Source organism: Leptodactylus fuscus, chromosome 3 (assembly GCF_031893055.1).
Source record: "Leptodactylus fuscus isolate aLepFus1 chromosome 3, aLepFus1.hap2, whole genome shotgun sequence".
Classification (NCBI taxonomy): domain Eukaryota; kingdom Metazoa; phylum Chordata; class Amphibia; order Anura; family Leptodactylidae; genus Leptodactylus; species Leptodactylus fuscus.
Genome location: NC_134267.1, coordinates 3,583,190 through 3,595,325, shown reverse-complemented (window position 1 = coordinate 3,595,325; position 12,136 = coordinate 3,583,190). Strand labels below are relative to the sequence as shown.

The window sequence follows — 12,136 nt, the reverse complement described above, 5'->3', positions numbered from 1 at the left end:
CCGCAGAACGGCTGGAAATAAATGTCCCCAAATTGTTTATTTAGCTAATTAAACGAGACATTAACGATCTGTGCGCCAAATACAAATCTATTGTAAGAAAGTGATGGGGAAAATCAGGAAACCTGGTGGAAATATAAATCTACTAGGAATATGGAGATGGAAAGTGAGTGGCAGTGAGATAATAGATATTCACAATCAGTATTAATGACACATTTATAGATAGATTTGTGTATTGCAAGCAAAGGGGTGTGCGGTTCCCTCCAATTGGACTTGCACTCCCTACAATTGCAAAGATCTATGTACTATAATTGGAATAGAGGACAATCTGCAGTTTCCCATCTAAAGGACATTAATTTATTAAGTTGCACAATACAGAATGAACCGTGCAATACCCACACAAAAAGACTGAAGCTAAGGATTTCATGCAGTGAGAACATCTACGGTGCAAGCGTACACAACAGCACATGATATACAGGCGATGAGAAGACTCACCGGAAACCAGATAATAAGCCAAAGACTGAGTAATAAATGCCAGAAGATCTAAGGTGGTGACCCAGAGCCAGATAAGAAGTCACACGTGATACAGAAGAATATTAACACTTACTGAACTGACACACCTGCTTTACAAATTCATATTATACACATATATACAAAGCCTATTATGATGGGGGAGGGGGGTCTGGCAATCCTGAACTGAGAACTTAGTAAAAAATTAAAGATTAAAGGAAAATGCACCAAAAATGTTCCCATGTGGTTACAGAGTTATATTAGTGGTAAGTTTATTTATAAGGTCTAGCCTGCATTCTCAATAGGAGAAAACACATGACCATCCTAAGGATCCCGCTCAGGATTCCTGGTATTGTTTTGCGTTGCCTTTTTCCTCCCTCCTTGCACCGAGGCTGCTCTCTAATCTCTGCTCTGCAGTCTCTGCTCTCCAGTCTCTGCTCTCTAGTCTCTGCTCTCCAGTCTCTGCTCTGCAGTCTCTGCTCTCTAGTCTCTGCTCTCTAGTCTCTGCTCTCCAGTCTCTGCTCTCCAGTCTCTGCTCTGCAGTCTCTGCTCTCTAGTCTCTGCTCTCTAGTCTCTGCTCTCCAGTCTCTGCTCTGCAGTCTCTGCTCTCTAGTCTCTGCTCTCTAGTCTCTGCTCTCCAGTCTCTGCTCTGCAGTCTCTGCTCTCTAGTCTCTGCTCTCTAGTCTCTGCTCTCCAGTCTCTGCTCTGCAGTCTCTGCTCTCTAGTCTCTGCTCTCTAGTCTCTGCTCTCCAGTCTCTGCTCTGCAGTCTCTGCTCTCTAGTCTCTGCTCTCTAGTCTCTGCTCTCCAGTCTCTGCTCTCCAGTCTCTGCTCTCTAGTCTCTGCTCTCCAGTCTCTGCTCTGCAGTCTCTGCTCTCTAGTCTCTGCATTCTAGTCTCTGCTCTCCAGTCTCTGCTCTCCAGTCTCTGCTCTCCAGTCTCTGCTCTGCAGTCTCTGCTCTCTAGTCTCTGCTCTCTAGTCTCTGCTCTCTAGTCTCTGCTCTCCAGTCTCTGCTCTGCAGTCTCTGCTCTCCAGTCTCTGCTCTCCAGTCTCTGCTCTCTAGTCTCTGCATTCTAGTCTCTGCTCTGCAGTCTCTGCTCTGCTCTCTAGTCTCTGCTCTCCAGTCTCTCCAGTTTCTGTTCTCTAGTCTCTGCTCTGCAGTCTCTGCTCTGCTCTCTAGTCTCTGCTCTCCAGTCTCTGCTCTCCAGTCTCTGCAGTCTCTGCTCTCTAGTCTCTGCTCTCCAGTCTCTGCTCTCCAGTCTGTGCTCTGCAGTCTCTGCTCTCCAGTCTCTGCTCTCCAGTCTCTGCTATCTAGTCTCTGCTCTCCAGTCTCTTCTCTGCTCTCCAGTCTCTGCTCTCCAGTCTCTGCTCTGCAGTCTCTGCTCTCTAGTCTCTGCTCTCTAGTCTCTGCTCTCTAGTCTCTGCTCTGCAGTCTCTGCTCTCTAGTCTCCGCTCTCCAGTCTCTGCTCTGCAGTCTCTGCTCTCTAGTCTCTGCTCTGCAGTCTCTGCTCTGCAGTCTCTGCTCTCTAGTCTCCGCTCTCCAGTCTCTGCTCTCCAGTCTCTGCTCTGCAGTCTCTTCTCTGCAGTCTCTTCTCTGCTCTCCAGTCTCTGCTCTCCAGTCTCTGCTCTGCAGTCTCTGCTCTCTAGTCTCTGCTCTGCAGTCTCTGCTCTCTAGTCTCCGCTCTGCAGTCTCTGCTCTCTAGTCTCTGCTCTGCTCTCTAGTCTCTGCTCTGCAGTCTCCGCTCTCTAGTCTCTGCTCTGCAGTCTCTGCTCTCTAGTCTCTGCTCTGCAGTCTCTGCTCTCTAGTCTCTGCTCTGCAGTCTCTGCTCTCTAGTCTCTGCTCTGCAGTCTCTCCTCTGCTCTCCAGTCTCTGCTCTCTAGTATCTGCTCTGCTCTCTAGTCTCTGCTCTGCTCTCTAGTCTCTACTCTCCAGTCTCTGCTCTGCAGTCTCTGCTCTCTAGTCTCTGCTCTCCAGGTTCTGCTCTGCAGTCTCTGCTCCCTAGTCTCTGCTCTGCAGTTTCTTCTCTCCAGTCTCTGCTCTCTAGTCTCTGCTCTGCAGTCTCTGCTCTCCAGGCTCTGCTCTGCAGTCTCTGCTATCTAGTCTCTGCTCTGCAGTCTCTGCTCTCTAGTCTCTGCTCTCCAGTCTCTGCTCTCTAGTCTCCGCTCTCCAGTCTCTGCTCTCTAGTCTCTGCTCTCCAGTCTCTCCTCTCTAGTCTCTGCTCTCCAGTCTCTGCTCTGCAGTCTCTGCTCTTCAGTCTCTGCTCTGCAGTCTCTGCTCTCCAGGCTCTGCTCTCTAGTCTCTGCAGTCTCTGCTCTCTAGTATCTGCTCTGCTCTCCAGTCTCTGCTCTCCAGTCTCTGCTCTCTAGTCTCCGCTCTCCAGTCTCTGCTCTCTAGTCTCTGCTCTCCAGTCTCTGCTCTCTAGTCTCCGCTCTCCAGTCTCTGCTCTCTAGTCTCTGCTCTCCAGTCTCTCCTCTCTAGTCTCTGCTCTCCAGTCTCTGCTCTTCAGTCTCTGCTCTGCAGTCTCTGCTCTCCAGTCTCTGCTCTCCAGTCTCTGCTCTTCAGTCTCTGCTCTGCAGTCTCTGCTCTGCAGTCTCTCCTCTCTAGTCTCTGCTCTCTAGTCTCTGCTCTCCAGTCTCTGCTCTGCAGTCTCTGCTCTCCAGTCTCTGCTCTTCAGTCTCTGCTCTGCAGTCTCTGCTCTCCAGTCTCTGCTCTCCAGGCTCTGCTCTCTAGTCTCTGCAGTCTCTGCTCTCTAGTATCTGCTCTGCTCTCCAGTCTCTGCTCTCTAGTCTCTGCAGTCTCTGCTCTCCAGTCTCTGCTCTCCAGTCTCCGCTCTGCAGTCTCTGCTCTCTAGTATCTGCTCTGCTCTCCAGTCTCTGCTCTCCAGTCTCTGCTCTCCAGTCTCCGCTCTCCAGTCTCTGCTCTCTAGTCTCCGCTCTCCAGTCTCTGCTCTCTAGTCTCTGCTCTGCAGTCTCTGCTCTCCAGTCTCTGCTCTTCAGTCTCTGCTCTGCAGTCTCTGCTCTCCAGTCTCTGCTCTCCAGGCTCTGCTCTCTAGTCTCTGCAGTCTCTGCTCTCTAGTATCTGCTCTGCTCTCCAGTCTCTGCTCTCCAGTCTCTGCTCTCTAGTCTCCGCTCTCCAGTCTCTGCTCTCTAGTCTCCGCTCTCCAGTCTCTGCTCTCTAGTCTCTGCTCTGCAGTCTCTGCTCTCTACTATCTGCTCTGCTCTCCAGTCTCTGCTCTCCAGTCTCCGCTCTGCAGTCTCTGCTCTCCAGGCTCTGCTCTCTAGTCTCTGCTCTCTAGTCTCTCCTCTGCTTTCCAGTCTCTGCTCTCTAGTATCTGCTCTGCTCTCTAGTCTCTGCTCTCCAGTCTCTGCAGTCTCTGCTCTCCAGTCTCTGCTCTGCAGTCTCTGCTCTCCAGTCTCTGCTCTCCAGTCTCTGCTCTGCAGTCTTGGTGATAAGTCTCGTCACATCTCTACAATGTCACGCAGTCCGGGAGCTCTAGCATATAAGTAACATGGATCATCAGAATAATAGACAGGCAGAAATTCTGGGTCACCAATTGTCTACTTATCTCTTTTTTCAGGCATCTTTGCCATTCTAATGACACATATTGTGAAATACTTGATAAAGTGATAGGGCGCCCATTACATGTTCCCTTACTTAAGGAAATGACTCAATGATCACCCAAATAATTAGATAAAGAGAGGGGTCCTAACTATCGCCCAGTGTTGGGGTGCAGACATGTTCTGTGGCACCAGCTGTGCACCTGCATTACCTCCCATAGCGGCCAATGGTTGCATAATGTTGCAGATAAAACCTCTGTCTAACCTGCGGCCTCAGGCATTGGCAGCGCCTCGGACTCCGGGTGTGTCTACCTACCTTCAAAAATAAGAAAAACCATCTATTTTAGATTGGTGGGGGTCTGGCTATGAGGACCCCTATATAGTAGCAGCTTCCCCGAGCTTGCAGCATCCCGCATTGCTTACATGCCAAGGGCTGAATTGATCACTTGCTGTATTTTAAGTTGTGGTTTTACGTCCAGGATCAATGTCCCCCAGACGTGCCTGGGACAGCCCTGCAGTACCGATCCCCACCACTAGAGTGACTGAGTAATGTACACAATGCCAGGAGCTGCCCACTATGGGGGTCCCAAAAATTTGGATGTCTGATCCAGAAATGACAGGCTAACTTCAGGGCAGGCCCGGTGGATCAGTCTTTACCAAGTGAAGAAAGTGAATGACCCAGTGGGCAGATTTCTCAGGCCCTGTATGCGCCTCCACCAAGGACCCTTCCTCGGTCAGGACATGGTACCATGGCACTTCAGATCAATATGTAATAATTGCTTCTGTACATTACCAATAGACCTGCAGAATGCACATTTACATCTCAGGCTGAGAATAATCTGTGTGCGGCTCCAATGAAAAAAGATAGAAATGGATCAGAGGTTTCTCTCTCATACTGATCTCTATGTAAATGAATGGCCGTCAGTTCATGTCCGTCTTTTGCATCGATTAAAAAAATTTCTGAACATATGTAAAAGAAAACCGCATGATGTGAGTGTAGCCTCAGAAACATATAGAAGGGATTAATACTGCAGAGAATTGTCACAAGTGAAGCCGTCCTGGTGTAAGATCCATCTATAGGATAAACATGACTGCTAAAACCTCCATTACAGAGTCTATAATATCTTCATTATGTAAGAGAGGAAAGCAAAGACGTCCAAGAAAAGCTTCTGTAAAGGTTTTCTGCCCATTGTTACGCAGAGGTCCATACAATGAGCTGCACAGGGGTAACATGCTGGGTAAGAAGCTTTGGCTCCCTAACCTTGCTGGGACATTGTGAGAAGGGTCCTTGGAAACAAAAACCTCACGGGGGGCTTTGTGAGGAGCCAAAGAAGATGGAGATCCGTATAGGATGAGGATAATTTAGTGGGAGGGACATCGAGGGGATGAAATGTAAAACTTCTTGGTGTCCATGTCACATTGTTGTTCTAGAATGTCTTGGCTCCAGTGTTTATAAAGCGTCATCTATACAAACACTGGGTACGATGGACACCCCAGGTATACAGGAGATTGTCTAATAACATTGACCTGATGAATAAGTGTTTGTGTGTGTATCGAGTGATCGGCTGACATCACCACGGACAGCGCGGTGGCTCAGTGGTTACTACACATTTGCAGTGTTGGAGTCCTGAGTTGGAATCCACCCAAGGAGTTTGTATAGTCTCCCCATGTTTGTGCGGGTTTCCTCCAGTTTCCTCTCACACTCCAAAGACATTCTGATAGGGAAATTAGATTGTGAGCTCTATGGGACAATGTCTAATAATACTGACCTGATGAACAAGTGTTTGTGCGTGACAATATCTGTAAAGTGATGAAGAATAATGTGATTCGTATTGTATTACTACTTCAGCAGGACAAAAACAATCATCGGACTTCAGCGATTGTTTCTGCATTGACCAGCGGACTGAGACCCAGATTATGGCGCGGAAATCATGGCGATCAGCGGTCATAAGAAAAAATAAGATTGGTCTGATAACCCCTAAGCCTGTCCTGATCTTCCCATCTGGGCAAGTGGTGTCGCTCTGCAGAGGACAAGGAATAACTTGTTTTATCACTCAGACCCCCCTGTAACCCCCAGACACTAATATTCAGCACCATTGTAAGACTTACTGGGCAGCCATGTAAAGAGCACGGCAAACACTGGGCAATATGGGCACAAGTCACCGCCTGACACAGAGTCATCCGAAACAGGGAGCGGGGACGGATTATAGAGGATCAGGATGATACGTCGAAATGCCGGCAAAGTTGTAACTTGAAGATCACAGGCCCCAATGCAGAATGTGTCAGGGGCCCCCACCTATCCGGGGCCATTTAGAACAGAGGTGCATTGTGGGGCAGGTAGCCGCTACCGCTGCGCCTGGGTGCCAGTATCAAAGGGGTTAAACTAGTAATCTTCTTTACTCTATAACCCATGTTGGTATTACACAAAGCTCACACGCTCGCAGCCAAGTTCTTTCTTCCTTATGGCTCTTCCTTATACTGTAGCTGTCAGGTACAAGGAAGTGACGACTTGGCTCAAAAGATCTCGGCTTTGTGTAATGTCGACATGGATTTAATGTGATGTAGATGTTAACCCCTTGGGTCTAGATTTATCAGATAGCTTCTGGATACAAATGGCTACAGAGAACGTTCTTCTTGTTACACGATAGTTAGAATCGTTCTACTGCCTGTCTATTGGAGTCTGTTCACACGACCATCAGTATACGTGTGTGACTAAACAAGAAAGTGTCTCCTGCTTCTTACATTAGATGGAGAGGCCTTGGTTTGCATCAGTCATGCAATTGCTGCTTAAGTCCTATGAGGGATGAGATCAATAGACTACAGACATGGCAGTGTGAACCTGCGTCTAATACAATATGATAAACAACAGAACATGTAATAAGTGCACCCCCGAATATGAAACAACTTGTACATGAATAGTCCAGGAGAACATAAGACGTGTTATAATATATCTCATAAGGAGATCTGTGTCCTTATTCCCAGCTAGTCTGCGCTTATCACAGAACTCTATGGAGAGGGGCGGGGATGAGAAGGTGACAATGCTAAGTGATGCATCGCCTCCTTCTGTGCACTGGATCCGATTATCTGCAGACTCACAGAATAGCCGGGTGCCGTTATCTGTCTGTCTTCTCTAGCCGCCTTCTCCATAGACTTATATATAAAATGTAACTCAATGGAGAAGGAAGCAGATCTCGTAACATTTCGTATAGTCGCCTGTACTATTCATTTGTGAAAGTTTTTTTTTTTTTTCCATAAATTGGAGATATATTTAAAATATAATGAAAAATTAATCTACGGCACGAAGGGAAAAAACAAGATAAAATAAACTTACCATGAACAGATCCCGAGCGCCAATATCCACTGCGAGGAGAAAAGCCTTCTCAAATCGCTGATGCCTGAAACACAAGGAGAAAACGAAAACAAATAAGAACTGACCACGTTACCTGCGCCACGAAATAAGATGAAGAAGAAGTAACACTCCTAATAGGGGTCTCCCACCTGCCACACTGCTGGGGGACGGTCGGGAAGTTCTCCCTAATACGGGATCTTTGCCCTCAGTACAGAGTTATAGGAAGGTGCGCAGGCGAGGACTACTTGATCTGGGGAGGGGGGGAGGGGGTTTGCATTCATCTACATCGGTCCTACAAGTGCTTAAAGGGATATTCCCATCTCGCTTGTTCAGCAGTTGCGTGCTCTCTTCACTTCCTGGATTTCTCGGCACATTGGTGGGCGGGGTTTCACTTGCTCAGCTATCTGCTATTTTTGCAATCAGTAATGAGGGATTGGTTGTAAATGAATCACTACAGTATGAAGCTGATGTAAAGGCTGATGAAGCAGAGCTGGATTACATACAGAGGTAATGGACTCCCAATCTCAGCCCTTATCAGCCAAATTAAGCCGACTGATAAGTGGAAGAGCAGGAGATAAGAGCTCAGAAATCCCAGAGCTCTCACCCCCCCCTCCCCTATCTGAGGAGCTCTGTTGCTTGTCTGTGGCAGTGACATACACAGCTCAGAGCTGCTGCCGAGCACTCAGCCCCCCCCCCTCCCCACTTGGGGACTGAGCAGATAAGCCCGTGGTCCGGGGCCCGTGGTCATAGAAACACATGTAAACAATGAAGTGAATAAATTAAGATAGCGGCCAAAGAAAGCAGTTTTGATAAAGTAATGTATTTAGGAAAAGTCTTATATCCACATAAACTAGCGGTACAGATAGGATCCTTGGGATGGGACAACCCCTTTAAATGTCCATATAATGATAAACCAGAAGATTTAGGAGAATAAAGGATGGACTTGTAGATGAGAAAGCAGAGAAAAGCGAGTTATTTGCGAGGTGAAGCCTGAATGTGAATATACTCAACATAACTAACAGAAGTACAGCACAATCCATTCACAGGTCCTAAGCAGCGTCAGGGTGAGCTGACATGTTTTTTGTTGTTTTCTTGTTTACCTGATTAAAACCTATAAAAACAATCCTCAAATACGCCAGTTTTCCATTTTTTACTGGAACATACATTAGTTTAGACTTCCTATTTTTTGTAGCTTTGCTCTGTAGCCCGGGGCAAGGTCAGCAGAGTAATCTCATCTTCATTAGAGGGTGGAGGATTTCACCAACGATGACCGTTGTCATTGCATTGTCTGAGAGCCAGATAAGACACTATAGCATCATTATACACTATATCCACAGATAAGGCTTTGCATCGCCTCTCCTACAACCTCCATGTTTATGAGAGAAGAATAGTATTAGAGCGTAGCCCTGAAGATGGATTTAGTCTATGGACACTTTTCTGACCATCTCCTTCATTACAGCTGCCATAAAGCAAACACATCGTGACCCAACGTCTATAAATGCAATGCAGTAAAGTGTGTGCCTGACATGGCTATGAAATAAAGCAAATATAAATAATAATAATAATAATAATAATAATAATAATAATTATTATTATTATTATTATTATTAATAATAATAATAATAATAATAATAATAATAACAATAATAATAAATATTATTATTTGCAACAGTAAAAAAATATAGTCTCATATCAAAATGTAATTAATTGAACTAAAATTAAAATCCATGATTTATTGCCCTCATTATGGAGTACACCTGCTGGGTGAGAGCTGCAGCCTCTTCCGTACTTCCCAAGCATAGCACCCTACATTGGTAAAGCGGCTCAGCCCCTTCACTTGAATGGTGGCGAGCTGCAAATCGGCCATGTGACTGAAGAACATGACATCACATGGCCTGGTACATGGCGCACAGGTAGGACTGCTGCAGTGTCAGCCGCTGGTACAGGAGTGTCCCAAGGAAACGTCATTAAATTAAAGCATACCTCCAGTTATAAAGAAAACCTTTGCATATACGAATAGTGCACGTGAATATAAGAAACTTTATCATATATCAGGTTAAAGAAATATGTTTCCTTCTCCAGTTTTCAGGCTGTTACTTTCTACATATTTATCTATGAAGACGGGAGCGAGGAAAAGAAGCTGCTAGAAAACACAATCCAATAATTGCTGCTGCTACATTCCGATAGGTTGTAGATAAGAGGCGACCAATGCACAGAACGGGCATTACATCAATTAACTCGCCGACAGAAGCTCCTTCTCCACCTGTCCCTTCTCCATAGAGATCTATATGTGAGGCTGAATATAGAGACAAATCTTATGTAAACAACAGTCAGATTAAAGATAAGGAGGAGAAGAAAAGCCAGATCTCCTTAATAAGATATATTACACATTTCCTTGTCACCCATGTAATCTTGTTCTTATCCCGGCACTGCAATTCCTTCACACAGGAGATCAGCAGTGATCTATAGTCTGCGACCCCCTCCTAAACTGATCTTCTATTCCTGGAACACCCCTTTAAATACTGAACTACAAGGCGAATGTCATATTAATATGGTGATAAATGTGAGGGAGATCCCGGGAGGCGACTTCCGCCGGCTTCATGTAGTCACTGGTAGGTGGCGCCGGGCTGTTTACATTACCGTCCTCGCCTTTAAATAATCAATCATAACTTTCACTTTCCAAACTCTTTCATTGTGAGAGATTAAACCGCATTGTCAGTGCTGGCAGCTCAGGAACATGTCGCCTTATAGGACGATTATTATTATTTATCTTGGTGATGAAATACAGATACCATCGCAATCTCACAATGCGGAGGAAGAAACGGCAAAATCACATTTACTATCGAGGTATTCCTCATTAAAGAAAGAATCACATGACTACACAAACATCTTAGAATAATTTATATTATCAAATGGGAAGACTGAAGCTTGACCAGGATAGTTGGCAGACTCCCAGCTTGTACAAGACGTAATGAATAGAAAGAAGAGCCAGCCGCTCCGAGGTGGAAATAATTATTCATGGCAAAAAGACCGACCCGGATAAAATGATACAGCGAACAACCGGCATTTGGTATCCAATAGGACACATCAGCGGGGTGTTAAAGGGGATGTCCGGGGATGAAAGCGAATCCCTACACCAATCTAAACACCCTCCCCCACCTAATTTATCAAAAATGTATAATTACCCATATCCAGGGGGGCCATGTGACATTTTCTAGTTACCGATGTCATTCTGTTTCTCCGTTTCCGGAATGCCACTATTATGCCCCCCGTCCACACCTCTCTTCCATACAGACTTCCTCCTGCAGGATGGCTCCTCCCTCTTTTCTGTATGCCGACGAACACAATAGTCCCCGCACTACTCTGTAGCCTCCCACGCCTGCACGGTAGCAGTGGATCGCCGGCTGCAGAGCACAGAATAGCGCCCGGACTATCAGAAAAGAGGGAGGAGTTGTCTCGCAGGAAGAAATGTGGAAGGAAGATCGCCAAGTATGATGGAGTCGGGGGTGGGCTGAATTAGTAGAGAAGGGATAATAGTGGGCAGGATAGCTAAAGAGACAGGGAGGGGGTGTAAGGGAGGGAGGGAGAGAAGGAGGGGAGTGAGGTGAGAGGAGATAGTGTGAAAGTTACATAGCAAGAAGCTGAACCATAAAAACAAATGCAGAAGATGCCAGGAGCTCCCAGAGACCCCCAGAAATCACTCAAAATACTTCTAAAGGTCTATAAGTGTACTTATTAACCCATTTATAGACAAAAATAGACCCTTTTTAAAAATAAAAATAAAAACATTTTTTTAGCCCGGAAAACCCCTCTTAATGATGGAATTAATTATTTTTAAGAGCTAGTGATTTTTTGTTTCAAGGAATCCTATACCCAGGGCTGCTTTAACCTCTTCTTGCCGCAGCCAATTTTCAATTTCTGTTTTTTTTTTTACTATCTGTCTATTAAAAGCTATAATTTTTTTTCATTTTCCCATTCTTTCATTCACAGACGTGGATGGAGGCTGAAATTGTACTTAGTAATGGTGTCATTTAATATTCCGTAAGATGTTCTGGGAAGCTGGAAAAAACATTAGATCTGCCGTAATAGTGCAGTAAATACCAGGAATGGGTTAAAGGGAGTCTGTCACCAGATCCAGCATATCACCCCAGCCCTGCAGATAGATAGGTTACTGTCACCAGATCCAGCATATCACCCCAGCCCTGCAGATAGATAGGTTACTGTCACCAGAACCAGCAATATCACCCCAGCCCTGCAGATAGATAGGTTACTGTCACCAGACCCAGCATATCACCCCAGCCCTGCAGATAGATAGGTTACTGTCACCAGAACCAGCATATCACCCCAGCCCTGCAGATAGATAAGTTACTGTCACCAAAACCAGCATATCACCCCAGTCCTGCAGATAGATAGGTTACTGTCACCAGAACCAGCATATCACCCCAGCCCTGCAGACAGATAGGTTACTGTCACCAGAACCAGCATATCACCCCAGTCCTGCAGATAGATAGGTTACTGTCACCAGAACCAGCATATCACCCCAGCCCTGCAGATAGATAGGTTACTGTCACCAGAACCAGCATATCACCCCAGCCCTGCAGATAGATAGGTTACTGTCACCAGAACCAGCATATCACCCCAGCCCTGCAGATAGATAGGTTACTGTCACCAGACCCAGCATATCACCCCAGCCCTGCAGATAGATAGGTTACTGTCACCAGAAC

General features: G+C 46.1%; 2 protein-coding genes across 2 annotated transcripts in view; one reads left to right on the top strand and one right to left on the bottom strand.

The window, feature by feature from the left end:
* Nucleotides 1-12,136, top strand: part of OTX1 (orthodenticle homeobox 1) — a 388,453-nt gene that overhangs the window by 124,791 nt on the left and 251,526 nt on the right. The gene's annotated exons all lie outside the window — the stretch shown is intronic.
* The window catches only part of WDPCP (WD repeat containing planar cell polarity effector), a 224,595-nt gene that overhangs the window by 87,488 nt on the left and 124,971 nt on the right, over nt 1-12,136 (bottom strand). The window contains exon 13 of the mRNA XM_075266977.1: nt 7,395-7,458. Coding sequence (XP_075123078.1) covers nt 7,395-7,458 — 64 coding nt within the window. The remainder of the gene's footprint in view (nt 1-7,394; nt 7,459-12,136) is intronic.